A 15,995-nucleotide genomic window follows, 5' to 3' on the forward strand; every position below is an offset into this window, starting at 1 on the left:
TACATATATTTTGTACATTTTTAAAATGCTAATATGGAATGAGTGTCATTTAAAAATATGTATTACATGTCTCCATTTTTAATTTATTTTGATTTATTTATTTTTAAGGTTCTTATTATAGGGTATGTGTGCTTGCCAGAGAGAGAGAGAGAGACAATGAGAAAGAAAGAGAGAAATCATTCCCTGCTCAGATGGCCCTACCTCAATCCCTTCACCTTCATTCTCTTGGAATTTTGGGCACACACACCTGCCATGATTTTCAGGCCTCCAGGTCCAGGACTCGAACTGCAGTTAGCTGTGTCGGAGTCCACGCCTTAGCCACTATGCCAATTGCAGGCCCCTAATTATAGAGTGTTTGTGTATGTGAGAGAGAGGAAGTGATGTGTGTGAATGTGAGAGAGAGGAAGCAGGTATCCTTCACTGGGGCCTGCTCACAGTGTGATCTTTTCCCTCCTGTGTTTGATCCTGTCAGGATACTGAGGATACATGTGCATGCCTGAATGTTTTTCAGGACACGTGGTCTGAGGCTCACACTTTAGTTGGCCTTGTGGGATCTAGCTTCCTCTGTGTAGGGCTCAACTGTTGCACTATGAGGCTGTTTTATTTTCTAATATGATGAATATTGATAGATCTCATTAATGACATACCTAAGCCTATACCAGCTCAAGAGAGCCTATGTTACTGATCCCTCATCTCTGCACTCAGGATGTCACATTGCCAGCATGCAACTTGCCATAGTAGAAGTATTTACATCATGAAAATAAACAGGAACTACAAGTATGGTTATTTGGGGGAAGATGAAAAAGTTGATCATTAAATATTTACCAGTACACAACTGGATATAACACACATGAAGGAAAGTTTCTTGGAATTCTCAGAAAAGGTAAAATCTAAATAGGTTCAAGATCACAACCCTGCTTATCATAAAAGAACTGCTGCTTATTACTATATTATGCAAACTTAACAGCAAAGTCTATGCAAATATATGATGGAGACAGGATTTTCAGGCAGGTATTCTGTCTCTGGAAACACTTTACTAGTCTCCTGTAGTGCTTTCCAGTTCAACTAACTCCATAAAGTGATTTGAAACCAAAATGTTTATGTTATCTTTTGTCATTCTCACCATGCTTAAGTACATAGCTTAATTGCTTATTGACTTACTAGAAACTATCAGTATTATGAGGATTTAGGAAAATGGAGAAAATTATTCTGGGCTTCAGTAGTTAGGGAGACCTTCAGGGAGGAGGTAAGGCATAAGATGGATCTTAAAGGGTGTTTCGATGGTGTATTGGCTGTGTGAAAAGTGTTAGACCTGTATGGAGAGGGGAAGTATGATTTGGGTGTAAAGAGTTTGAAGAGATGGTTGGTAAAATAGACAAGTGTAAAATAAAAAACCTAGAATTTGGAACTTAACTGGACAGTGCAGAACCAGCTAGTGTGTATTTTATTTTTTGAGAGATTTTTGCTGTAGTGCATGTGTGCTCACCAGAAAGACAGATAGAAAGTGAGAATCCCTCTGGGGGGGCGGGGGATGGCCACACCGCAATCCCTTCTCCTCCATTCTCCTCCTCTTGGGATCCTGGGTACACACGCACATGTGCCCAGTGTTAATTTAAGCCACTGGGTCCGGGACTCAAGTCGCCGTCGACTACATCGGAGGTCAGCGACATAGCCATTACTCCAACTGCTGGTTCTGCTAGTGTGTATTTTAAAAAGTGGGTCAAATGTGAAGACAAAAGTTGTGTTTCAGGAGATTAATCCAGCAGATCTGCGTAGGATAAATGAGCAGGGAACAGGCCTGATGTCAAGTAAACCTTTCAGTCATCTGAAAGGAAGTATAGGGTGATGACTGTAATGGTAGGATCAGTACAAGTGGTGATAGTAAATGTTATGTTGAGAGCACTTACACTGAAGGCGCTAGCCTAATGCCAGGCATCTAATCCATTCCAGGCTCTCTTGCATTCTTTTTTAGAATCCCACTGCTACCATTACAGTCATCTTCATTTAGTGAATTATAATGAAGATTGGGACTGGGGAACCAAACACCAACAGGAATAGGAATAGTAGTACCAATTGAACATTACTGATTGTATTTCTGTATACTTAAATATAGAAAATAAGCTGAGAAACTGTTAAGATATACTCTAACCTGCTAACCTGACCAATATAACTTTATAATGAGATGGATGACCATTTAGAATACTCAGTTTTAGGAGTTCTGGTCTGGAACACAGTGGCAGGACGAGAAATGGCTTCTCTCTCTACTCCTGTCCTGCAGTCTACCTTTTACCCATGTGTTAGGCTCGTCTTCCAGCACATTGCTAAGCACATAGTAGTGACTCAGTAAATGTGGAAGGGTAAGATAAAGATATATATATATATATTTTTTTTTTGAGAGGTTTTCGCTATAGGGCGTGTGCGCTCGCCAGACAGACAGAGAGAGACATAGAGACAGAAAGCGAGAAATCACCCCCCAGAGGGGATAGTCATGCCACAATCCCTTCTCCTCCATTCTCCTCTCGGGATCTTGGGCATGCATGCACACGCGCCCGGTGTGAGTTTTAAGCCACCGGGTCCGGGACACGAACTGTGGTCGACTACGTGGGAGTCCAGCGACATAGCCATTATGCTAACTGCTGGTTCCCAAGATATTTTGAATAGTTGTGCCAGAGATGAAGAGAAAGTTACTGTAGGATATAGAAAGAAACAAGGAAGGTAAATTCTTGTGGGGCCAATGTATGTAGCACTTTGGATAATTGGGAGGAGGCATCTTTGTCACCTTGCTATGATTGGCATGGTAAGCTGTGTGTGAGCTGCTTGTGGGTGGGGACTGTGTATATTTAATTTGTGTGTGTGTGACACCCAGAATTGCTAATCTGTCTTAAATAACTGAGTAATATTATAGAAGAATTGGTTTTTAAGAAATGAATTGTTATGGTTCAAATGATAAGTGGCAAAGTTGAATTTGTATCATCAGTGAACAGGTTGCGGTATGAGAAACTTGCGGTAATTTAAGAAATGAAGAGACTCTGAGCCAGTGTGGTACAGCTGATGTCCAGAATGAGGTAGGAATAGTTAAAGATGTGATTGTTGGGAGAGAAGTAAAGGACACAGACAATTGTAGATTACTCTGAATTTTCTAACCTGATATTCACAAGGTAGATTGTAAAGGAAGGTAGTTAGGGAAAAGGATTAGAATGAAAAGATTAAATAGGAATATCTTACAAATATTTAATTGCAGGTATTTAAAATTCACAGTCATATTGTTTGAAATTGTTATGAAGTATCCCTTAGTCACTTAGTTTGTAATAATAAATGTATACAACACTATGTCAGAAAATATACTATATTTTTGTAATGACAAAATTACAGGAATATCTGCTAATAAGGTTAAAACTGCCAAGTTATTTTTGAGACCTGGGGTGTGTTAATTAGAGTAGATTATAGCATTTTGACTGTGTCTGACTTGTAGTCGCCTAAATGCACTGCAAACAGCTGTGATTATTTTAGTGATCCTAGTCTTGTCTTGTTCGAGTAACCTCAAATATGTGTATTTAGACTGTTGCCTGTTCATATATACTCAGCTGTGTCTGTTTACTTTGATATTTTTCTAAGTTTAATGGACCAATATAAAAATTTATGGCAACTATCATTAATGCCATCTTCCCTTTAAAGAAAAAAAGAAGACAAACAGAACTCAATCATGCCAGGGAACTATGATGCTGTTTATCATTGAGTCAATTAGCAGATACATATTATTTTGTACCTCATTGCTCTCAGGTGATACCATCAGCTGAATTTAGGGAAAAAAAAGTATGGAATATATATTAATAAATAGTTATTAATATATATTTGTATATCCTTACTATCCTAACTTTATTTAATTAACCAATAAAGATTAGTTGTTTAAATATAACTTTGCTTGTTCTCCCCTGAACCATAGTCTCTTTTAAATATTTTCAGAAAACTGAATGATCATGTGATCTTATTAATCTCCTCAGCTTTGTGACCTGTTCATGTATTTTTTAGTTTATTTTTAAGAAACAAATCGTATTTAATAATTTTAAAGAAATGAACAAATATATGTCAGCTGTTAATCCATCCTTATTTTTGCTTCTTTTCTAAATATAAAAAATTAACAGGTTGGAGCCAGCAGGTGGTATGTAGGTTGAGGTGCTGGATTCTATATGGTCAGCTGTGTGGTTTGAGTTCTGAATCCAGCAGGTTGAAAATCATGCTGGGCATGTATGCATGCATGCCCCAAATCCTGAGAAGAGACTGTAGAACGGATTGCAGTGTGGCTTCTGCCTGGGGGATGAGTTCTCACTTTCCCTCTTTTTCTCTCTATATACCCTATAACAAAAAAATAAAGAAAAAAGAAAAAGTTAACAGGCTGATTTCCAGAATTGTTGACTCTTTCACGCTTACAATTTAAAAGTGCATATTTTAAAGAAACCTTTTATTCATTATTTTCTCTCACTTTTTCCTGATTGTTATAATAGTATGTTTATTCTTTGAATTCTAATTCTTTGAAAAATAAACATCTCTCTCTGTAAAATCAAAACCAGAATCTTATTTTTTTTATTATTATTTTTTTAGGTTTTTGCTATAGGGCGCGTGCACTCACCAGAAAGACAGAGAGAGACATAGAGACAGTGAGAAATCACCCCCCAGGAGAGGCGGCCACGCAGCAATCCCTTCTCCTCCATTCTCCTCTCGGGATCTTGGGCACGCATGCACACACGCCTGGCGTGAGTTCTAAGCCACCGGATCCAGGACGCGAACCGTGGTTGACTGCATGGGAGTCCAGCGACATAGCCATTACGCTAACTGCTGGTTCCCAAAACCAGAATCTTTTTAGTCTAAATAAGAAACATTGAAAATATAAATATAGGGCCAACTGGTGGTATTGTAGTTAGCATGGATGGATCCCACTTGGCCAACTGCAAGATTTGTGTCCTGGACCTGGTGGCTTGAAAAACATACTGAACGTGTATATGTATGCGTGCCCAGAATCCCAGGTGAGGATGGAGGAGAAAGGACCTTGGTGTAGACATGCCCCTTAGGGGTGCTTTCTAACTTTCCCTTTCTCTGTCTTTCTCCATTGAGTGCATGCATCTTATAGCAAATTAAAAAAGAAAAATTGCTTTTCAAATAATTCAGTTATATGCCAGTATTTATCCAGAAATTCAGCAACAAAATAATTATATAGTTTCTAGATAGTAAATAATTCATTTTTATTATCTATATATACATATATATGCATATATGCATTTTTTTTTTAATGGCCAGAGGGCACATATGCTAGTTAGAGACAGAGCGAGAAAAGAAGTCGTCCCTTCTCTTCCATTTCCTATCATGTTGGGCGTTTGGACACGCACATCGATGTGCCCAATGTGTTCCCAGCAGCCGGAGCAGTGATTTGAAACATGGTTGGCTCTGTGGAATCTGGTTCTCTTTAATTACTAAGCTACAGGGCCATACTAATTCACTTGGAATATTAATCTAATTGTTCTTGCTTTTAATGTTTTAGGCCTCTTGGTCATTCTTCCATTTTATGGTAGAGAACACATTGAGTTTGACTTGTAAGAAGAATATGAGATAATTACAGAGACCATGTGAGATAATTCTCTGTAAATCATGAACTGTACGTACACAAAACAGAGTATTTTATTTTGTTCAAATTGGAATCTCAAGTGAATTTTTTCAGTAATTATGGTATTTTTTTAATGTGTGAAATTTTGAGATTTTTCTTTTCTTAATGATTGGCAGTAGTTAATATGATGAGGAACTTTTTTTTTCACTATTGTGTGTATTTCAGAGAAAAACAGTGTTAGACTGTTCTTTATGTTACGATGAGATTATAGTTCATTTTTAATTCTTCAGATCGCCTACCTTTCTGTGGTGCTACAGAAACCTCAAGAGAACTGCTTCTTTCTGACTACCACCCACCAACTCTCCTCGAACCGCCTTAAGTAGGTTTAAATGCATCCTGTATCTAAACGTAATAGTACACAGAGTTTATAGGAGAACAGTGAGACAGACAAGAGAAGATCCTATGATGTAAAAAGTTCAGGCACTGCTTAAGGGTGATTTAATGAGAGAACAAATATGAGACTTTATACTTACTCTTCCTGTTCTTTTGGTGTCCAGGTATTAACCTGCATAATGTCTGGCTTTGACATTCTGCCAGGGTAGTCCAATGAATATATGCCACATATATTTCTACAGTAGTTTTAAGGATTACCAAATATCATGAGTTTACCTAAGTAAATTTCAAGTAAAGATAGAAAAATAACTGTTAGCTTTGTGAAATTCAACTCAAACACCTAACATTCAGATTAGTGTATATTAACTATTGGGGTAGAGCAATTGGTTAACATACTGCTGATGTCATAATTCCCCTACTCAATAATGGATTGTTTTTGTAGGAAGATGGAGCAGTTTGGTTGTATGAACTTCTTCTTCCACTGCAAACCATACTTTAAAGAGGGGCCTTCCATTGGCATTCAGAAAGGTGAAAAGAGTAGAGTGGAGAGTGTGATGGTCTTGGGGAATTGTGGGTGAGAGAATCATGGAGGGGGTAAGGCATAATGTTTGTGAATACATGTCTGTTATTCATCATTTGTTTCTGAGATGATGTTTGCACCTACACTACTTCTTTATCTTTCCAAGTAGTTTATGTGCAATTATAAACCTATCGAGATGATAAAATGATGTCCATATGATTAAAATTGCTACTATTTTAAGATAATCATCTTTTTTTAAAAAATAGGAGCATATAACCTGGTAATTTTTTAAAAGTGTTTCAAAGGAAAAATAATGTTTTCATTTGTGTAAGAACTATAAGAGTAGCAAACTATACTTCTCTTTTGTTCTTGCATTTGATAGTGATGCCAAGGTTATATGTGTCTTTTCCTCCTGGTATGTTTAGTGCATTTAGTTAGCACTCTCAACTAAGAAGAACTCAAGGAACTGAGCTTGAGAAAAATAGTCACTGTAACTTTTTGGTACTGAACTCCAGAGTCATATTTATTTATTTTTAAAATAATTATTTAATTTTATTTATAATTATTGTTTTTAAATTTGACGAGAAAGAGGGAAAGTGAGAAAGCAAGCTTTCAGATCTGGGACTTGAACAAGAGTCCACATGGGAGTCCACTGCCCCAGCTACCATGCCACCTGTCAGCTTTTATACTTCTTTGTAAAGCACAAAACTGATAAAATAGATTTGATTTGCAGAATGCTATGATTTAAGTCTAAACTATTATGCTTATTTAGTATTTGTGTGGCTAGTTCACTTCTGTCTCATATCGCATTTTGTGATTTTTGTTGAATTTTTTCCAGAAGACAAGTGTGCGCTCCAGAGACAGAGAAACAGAAAGGGAAAGGGAGAAGGCAACCTTCATAAGGCAGGGTCATGTACTGTAATCCCTTCACCATCTCTCCATCTTGTTATGATCTGGGGCTGGCACATTTGCATGCACACATGCCTGACATGTTTCTTAAGTTGGCAGGTCCAGGACTCAAACCACACAGTCAGCCATGTGGGATTTGGCTGCCTTAACCATTAGACCATGACCTGGCCTCAAATTTTGTGATTTGATGGGCCACTAAAAGGATTCACTTTCTATATCCAGATAAGTAGAGACTGTTAAAATACAGTAAGGTTTCAGTGCACTTTTGGGTAAATAAAAAGATATCGTGGAATTTTTTATTATCAAAGATTCTAGAATTCCATGTATGAAGAAGGAATTACTCCGAGACATTATTACCATTACTCATAATGCTACCATACACAATTTTCAAAGCTCTGGACATTATATTCTACACAGTTTACTTAGGTGATAGGCCAATTGGAGAGGCACTGAAAAGGGCAGCAAAAATGGGTATTGACAGGAGTAAGCCAAGATGCAAACCATGGAAACTACTTTTTCAATGTAGGAAAAAAAAAGGGAGACGGGAAAGACCTTGCAGTCTTATTTTCAAATTTATTTGTATTTCTTCCTATTTTTTTTTAAATAAACATTCAGATAAAATCAGTAAAGTAGCATAATGACAGATAAGTTAAACAAAACCTTAAGTTATCTACTTGAGACTAGACCTAAATAGGATGAGCTTAAATTATAGAAAGGGTGATTTTGACTCGTCATAAAGAAGACCCCTAAAAGGTCATTAAATTCTGGAATAGGCTGTAGAGGGTATATTAGGTAGATCATACCCCATTAAAATTTTTAAGAATATAATGTTGGCTACTCAACTAAACTTATGTATTTTAAAAGTCTCCACCAGGCTTAAAGTTCTTTGATTATAAATGTGCTGTTTGCTAATTGCTTAGAAATGTAATACTGTATGTATACCAATATGCTCATATAACTAAAGATAATCATATAATTTATGGAGATCTTAAAATTGCTTTTTTCTGGGATATATTAAGATAAAAATTGTAAGTACATTTTAAATTCGGAATTATAGAAGGAACTTGGATTTCTTTATTCTGAGAGGTAATATAAATTCCATCTTATATGTACTTTAAAAGTACTTGATAAAAAAATACAAAGGAAATAAAAAACTAGTTAAGAATGTGAGAATGAAGCTGTAATCTTTGGCAGGTTGGTCTAGTGCAAGTAGTCAGTCCCGTTTGAATCCTGGTCCACGCACTCATTAATTCAGTTCCCTTATGTAATATGAGGACCGTAACTGTTGCCTTGCAGATCTGTGAAACTTAATATATGTGAAGTGCATAATCCAGTACCTGCTGCAGAATAGTGTTTAAGAAGTGGTTTCTTGTATTTTCTGTATGCATCTTAAAGTTTCATGGGAGTTTGGATTAGGAAAATCAGTAAACAGTTGGGGGGATGTAGGGATACATTTAACTACGGTCATTTCCAGAAGTAGTGTTTAGTATGTCTTTTACATTTGCTGTTTAACTTCCCCATTTTTGCTGTATCTTATGAACAAAAACCCAATTGTTTTATTTTTTAAATTTTTTTTATTTTTTGGAGAGGTCGTTACTATAAGGTGCATGCGCTCGCCAGAAAGACAGAGAGCGACAGAGCGATAGAAAGCCAGAAATTACCCCCCAGGGAGGATGGCCACGCCGCAACCCCTTCTCCTCCATTCTCCTCTTGGAATCTTGGGCATGCACACGCGCCCAGCGTGAGTTTAAGCCACCGGCTCTGGGACTTGAACCATGGTCAGCTACATGGGAGTTCAGCCACATAATCATTACATTAACTGCTGGTCCCACTCAGTTGTTTTATTATGTTAGGGAGAAACCAGTTTTGGTTCTACGTTGATCAAAAAATGTCAAAAGCTTGATTCACTTTTAGAAAGAATATTATGTAGAGTTAAAAGTAGGATACTACCTGTGAAGCAGAAAATGTTAAATGTTTTAAGATAGTAACTTATGGAGAAACTCCCTGTCATCAAAATTAAGTCAGGCTAAAGTGGTCAGTGTGACAGGTGCATTATTTTCTTGCAATTACTTTATAGTCAGTCAACTCCCATTTTGTTGTATTTTGATTAGCATAATTGTCTTAGGTTTCCATCTGACCATCACTCAACCCTCCTCCCTCCTGCCTATGAGTACTATAAGTCAGCTGACTCCTTTAGCTGTCTTGCTTATTAGTCTTGTATTTCATATCGCAACTAGCTAACATTTCATAACAGTATTTATTAAGTTCTGACTGTGTACAGGGCGTTGTAGCAATTACCATACATAAACTAATTTAGTCCTCACATTAACCATGCGAGGAAGGTAGGTATTATAGATCCATGATCTCTTATATTCACTTCTAAATTCAGAAGACTCTGAAAATGACCAGTTTCCTTAAGTTTGTGGGAAACTAATTTAGCTGTAAAACCTGACACAATAAGATGAGGCTACTTAAAGTCTTTATCCCATACTTGGAACATTCATTTGGCTGCAGTAATATTAATGTGTGTGATCATGGGTTGCCGCCCTGATCTGCCTGGGATGTTGCATGTATGTGGTATTGTTTTCTAAAATTTTAAGTGGTATGACATATGTAGCCCAGAGGTTTCGAACAGGGGATTGTAAACCTGTTTCATTATCTCATTTTATAGATGAGAAGACTGATGCGGGAAGATGTTAGATAAATTGCAAAGCTTACAAGTAGTATGTTAATAGAATAAATAATTTACTTGTGTAATCGTGGTAAGGTAAATTCAAATCCAACAGTCTTCCTCTAGAGCTCAAATGGCCACAAACATTTCCTAAAGTCCCCTGGGATAATCGTATATCTGGGTGGTATTCAGATTCAGTCTTGAGAGTAGTAGTTGTCCACTTACCTGCCCATCCACTGTTGAAGTCACATAATTGATTTTAAGCATTTCTTTCACAGGAATCCTGACTTTATGGAAAATAAACAGCTGAGAGATCTAAAAGCAAATAACTAAACTGCTTACATTTTGCTTATAATGACTAAACTCAAGAGCAAGAGTGGTTGTGGATAATCTACCCAGGGCTAATTGAGAATTCCCCTTATACTATGTAAATAGCAAGCATAAGTTAATAAGATCCTAAATTAACAAACCAAGTTATGTTCTAGGTCTCTAGGACCTTACATATGCAAACTATTTCTCAAAGACATAATTAGAATCAAAGTCTCTAGGACTTGACATCCGCAAGGTATTTTTCAAAGACATACAGTGTTTTTATATCACATGTATTCTGTAACAATTAAATGTTTCTGCTTTAGGCCAGCAGATGGCATAGTGGTTAAGGTGCTGGACTCCCACATGACTGACAGCGGTTCAAGTCCTGGACTTGGTGGCTTGCTTTCTCACTTCCCTTTTTTATCTTTCTCTGGTGAGTGCATATGTCCTATAGCAAAGCTAATAAATAAATAAATAAATAAAATTCTGCTTCACTTTAACGTGAAGAAATGACAAATTTTAAAGAAATGACAAATTCTAACATGTACTTAATTGATTTTTTTATTTTTTAAAGAATCTATTTATTATTATTTTTTTTTGAGAGATTTTTTTGTTATAGGGCGCGTGTGCTCGCCAGACAGACAGGCATAGAGACAGAAAGCGAGAAATCACCCCCCAGGGGGGATGGTCACGCCACAATCCCTTCTCCTCCATTCTCCTCTCGGGATCTTGGGCACGCACACACACGCGCCTGGTGTGAGTTTTAAGCCACCGGGTCCGGGACGCAAACCGCGGTCGACTATGTGGGAGTCCAGCGACATAGCCATTATGCTAACTGCTGGTTCTCTATTTATTATTATTTTAAAAATTTGCTATAGGTCACATGTACTTACGAGAGAGAAAGTGAGAAAGCGAGCCACCAGGTCCAGGATTTGAACCATGGTCAGCCATGTGGAGTCTAGTGCCTTAACCCCCATGCCATCTGCCAGCCCTTCTAATGTGATTTAAAACAAGTATCAAGGTTTTCTGATTTTGAATTTGCTGCTTGAAAGAAGAATAAAATATATATTTTCATTCAGTATCCATATCAACAGCTATTTAGGTAGCATTTTATATTAAAATAATAACATTTGGAAGTTCACACAACTTATACAATTATTTTAAATGAAAATAATTTATTGTATAACAATTACAAAAATTATATATTGCTTATGTGAAGCATTCAGAAAGTACAAAGAAGAAAGTTAAAAAATTCTTATGCTCACAGATTACTACACAGTTGTTCACAGGATTACTGTCACATCTTCTCAGGATTTCTCTCCATCAGTGCATGTACACTCACCCTGATCCCCCTTGGGTGTGCTCTGTCCACGTGTGCACATGCTTTAATTTTTCTTTCAAACATAATGAGATTTACACCTACGTTTAGAAATCAGATTTATACCATTTGTTTTTAAACTTTGATATCCTGAACATCTTTTCATGTTAACATGTAACATTTTCTATCTTTTTAATCAACATGATATGGATATATCATAATTATTTAGGTAGACATTTAGGTAAGATCCTCTATTTTGGAGTTATGACTTATTTTAATATATACATTTTTGGGCAACTGTCCAATTCTTTCTGATAAAATTTTCCTTTTTCTTTTCTTTCTTTCTTTTTTTTTTTTTTTTTAGAGAGGTTTTTGCTATAGGGTGCATAAACTGGCCAGAGAGACAGAAGTGAGAAATCACTCCCTCCTTTCCCACGGGCATGCCCATGCCCCAATCCCTCCTTCTCTTTCCTTTCCCAGGGGCATGCCCATGCCCCAATCCCTCCTTCTCTATTCTCTTTTCTGGATTTTGGGCACAGACTCACGCACACATATGCACTCAGTGTGAGTTTTAAGCTGCAGGGTCTGGGTCTCGAACCCCAGTTGACTATGTAGGAGTCCAGCATTGTAACCATTATGTCATCTGTTGGTTCCTATATGAATTCCTAACAATGTAATGACTGAGTAAAAGACTGGGTACATTTCAAAAGTTTTTATCAATTGCTATATTGCTCTCTAGAAAGGTTGTACCATTTTGTAACTCTAAACAATAGTTTAATGTTTTTCTTTCTTTGCTGACACTGGGTCCGATCAGTCTTTTTTTTTTTTTTTTCTCATTGTTTTTTGGTGATGGGATAATTGGGGAAAAAATTTTGTGTGGATTTGTATCTCTCTGCATTTCCTTTGGATAATGACAAAAAAAAATCAAAATGTATTTATTCGCCAGTCATATATCTTGTTGAATTTTCATTTATATAGTACCCTGCTTCTGTTAAGCATTGTCTTCTCCCTCTCCTAAATTATAAAATCTTTTCACAATGAAAAGATATGAATTTTATTATTCATACTGCAGATATTTTTACCATTTAAAAAATATTTACTATGGGGACCAGCAGTTGGGGTAATGGTTATATTGCTGGACTCACATGTGGTCGACCGCGATTCGAGTCCCTGCCCGGTGGCTTAAACTCATACTGGGCGCGTGTGGGTGCATGCCCTAGGTCCTGAGAGGAGAATGGAGGAGAAGGGATTGCTGCGTGGCAAAAATTTATCAAATGTCTATTATATACTAGACATTATTGGTCTGAGAAGTATTTCACATTGGGTAAATTCTTTATACCAGCCAAATGATATATAGTCATTGAACGTTTAAAAAAAAATAAAGAGAATAAATAATAATAATCTGAAAAAAATGATGAAAAGCTATTTGATGATGATGACGTGCATAGTAATATCTTTGTCTTGACTGAAATGCATGGTAATCATGCTGGAAAAAGAAATGTAATACACTGTAAAGATATATGTGATTCAATAAAATATAAAAATATTATGACAATAATAAATTAAATTAAATTAAAAAAGACATTTCTAATGTAATTTCCACTTGCTAGTTGTGTCACCATGGGCAATTTATTTGAAGTAGCCAAGTCTCAGTTTTCTTATTTGTAAAAAAGGGCTAATACCTACTGTGGTGAGTTACTATAAGGGGGTAGCTATAGTTATCTACTAGTACCTGACATAATTTGACAATAATAAATTATACTTAATGTCGTTATCCCTCAAAGTAAGAAAACAATGTAATTTCAGTCCATTATTGTGTATAATATCTTTGCTTTTATAGTAATTTAACATATGAGACAATTAATGATGTTGATTTTTTTTTTTTTGAGAGGTTTTTGCCATAGGGCACATGTGCTCGCCAGACAGACAGAAAGAGACAGTGAGACAGAAAGCGAGAAATCACCCCCCAGGGGGGATGGCCATGCCGCAGTCCCTTCTCCATTCTCTCGGGATCTTGGGCATGCACGCACATGCACCCGGTGTGAGTTTAAGCCACCAGGTCCGGGACTCGAACCATGGTTGACTATATGGGAGTCCAGCCACATAGCCATTACGCTAACTGCTAGTCCCAATTATTTTATTAATAGAATGGAACCTAGCTGAGTTGAATATACTTAAGATAGTGTCAGGTAAATAATACCTCCCTATATTGTATAGCAGTTTATGGATTTCGAAGCTCTTTCTTGTCTTGTCTACAGAGCATTTTTTGTTTGTTTGTTTGCTTGTTTGAGAGGTTTTTGCTATAGAGTACGTGCACTCGCCAGAAAGATAGAGACAGAGAGACAGCAAAATGAGAAATGACCCCCCACCCCCCAGGTGGTATGGCCACGCCACAATCTCTTCTCCATTCTCCTCTCGGGATCTTGGGCACGCATGCACATGCACCCGGCATGAGTTTAAGCCACCAGGTCTGGGATTCCAACCGTGGTTGACTACGTGGAAGTCAAGCGACATAGCCATACGCCAACTGCTGGTCCCTGCAGAGCATTTCTATAAGACAGGCTCAGCACATATAAATTTCCCTTTATAGTTGAGCTGAAACTTTGAGAGCTTAATTGGTCTGATCAAGGTTCATATGGCTTCTAAGTGAATCATCAGGTTCTACCTATAGTTAAGATTCTCACTGAGCCTAGATTGACCCTCATCATGGTTAGAAAGAGAGAGAACAGAATATGACTAATTGCGGCATCCTCATTTAGCTTTAGCCATGTTACAGTTTCTTGTGGTTGCTTCCATTCCAATCATCTGAACATTGACCTAATGTATTAGTAGCCTTGTTATATGAATGACATTCATGTCCTTCTAAAATTCCTTTCCTTTCTGTTCATGTGACACTTGTGTTATAGTTTCCTTTAACAAACAGAACGCAACAGAGTTAGAGCCATTCCGGATCTGGATATAAGCTGTCAAAAGACTCGACAGCTTATGCTTTTATGATTTTAAGAGATTGACTCATAAGAAATTTGACTACTTACTTAGAGACCGAGTAGAAACAAGCCACATGAAGAGGGCGAGGCTCAGAAGTCCAGCTATTCTACCATATATACTAGTTGAGCCCATTTCCCACTTGCCAACTGAGAGCAGTCATAGGAATGACTTTTAACCACTAGCAAGATGAGCAGAAGAAATTCCTGAGCCCTGCCAGATTATACAATAATGAATAAATGTGTATTATTTTGAGCTAGTAAATTTTGGGGTGATTTGTTATACAGCAGTAGAAAAGCAATGAAGGACATTAATTTTCCTAAAAGGAAAAACTTTTCTTAGCTTACTCTGATAGTTTTGGTCTTCCTTATTTGCCAATATTGACTAACATACAAGATAGATAACAGTAATGAATAACGTTTCTCTCCCAGAGGTTCATTTTACTGTCTTTTTTTTTCTCTTTAAATTTATTTATTTGTTACATTAAATCACTATACATCATTACACATACAAATGAATTTTCCATCCAAAATACACTGTGTATTGGCTCAATCAAGCACATCAACATACATGTTATCAGCAAATAATTTTCCAATTCTTATGTCTTGTATACTTTGCTTTTTATTTTGCCATCCTTGATTCCCTATCCCTCACCCTCTGCCATGTCCCACCCTCCTCCCACATTGTCTCTGCTATCCATGGTTGCTTTCTATGCCTTCCCCCCCCCATTTAATTGATTTTCTAATGAACTTAATAAGTCTAAATATATCCAATAGCTATCACAGCTGATATTTATTGTCTTTTTTTAAAAATAATTATTTAATTCCATTTGTTGTTATTACTATTTTTTAAAATTTTGACTAGACAGAGAGAAACAAGAAAACAAGTCTGCAGGTCCGAGACTCAAACCATGGCTGGCCATGTGGGAATCCATCATCTTTAACCACCATGCCACCTGCTGGCCCCATTTTATTCTATCTTACTTTGAGCGAATTTGAGGTAACCCCAGTCTCTATGCAGAGTCTCTAAAGAGATATCCAAAGAAAGACAGAAAGAAAGGAAGAAAGAAAGAAAAGAGAAAGAAAGAGAAAGAAAGATATGGAAGCTGTTTAAACAGCGGCAATGGTGTCCCCAGTCTCCGCTTCCCTGCCCTTCTCCATCTCCATGCCTACCTACTACCTTTCCTTTACTTAAAAATGGATGTAAAGTGGGGGACCAGCAGTTAGCGTAATGGCTACGTCACTGGACTCCCATGTAGTCGACCGTGGTTCGCGTCCCGGACCCAGTGGCT

At 37.1% G+C, this 15,995-nt stretch overlaps 1 protein-coding gene across 7 annotated transcripts in view; it reads left to right on the top strand.

The window, feature by feature from the left end:
- RFX3 (regulatory factor X3) overlaps positions 1-15,995 on the top strand; it is a 358,769-nt gene that overhangs the window by 43,806 nt on the left and 298,968 nt on the right. The window contains exon 1 of one of the 7 annotated variants that reach the window (XM_006152431.3): positions 6,445-6,517. The exons of the other annotated variants lie outside the window; for them this stretch is intronic. Coding sequence (XP_006152493.1) covers positions 6,454-6,517 — 64 coding nt within the window. The 5' untranslated portion in view covers positions 6,445-6,453. Of the gene's footprint in view, positions 1-6,444; positions 6,518-15,995 lie in introns of those variants that run through there. 7 annotated transcript variants of the gene reach the window in all.

Source organism: Tupaia chinensis, unplaced genomic scaffold (genome assembly GCF_000334495.1).
Source record: "Tupaia chinensis unplaced genomic scaffold, TupChi_1.0 Scaffold000354_1, whole genome shotgun sequence".
NCBI lineage: Eukaryota > Metazoa > Chordata > Mammalia > Scandentia > Tupaiidae > Tupaia > Tupaia belangeri.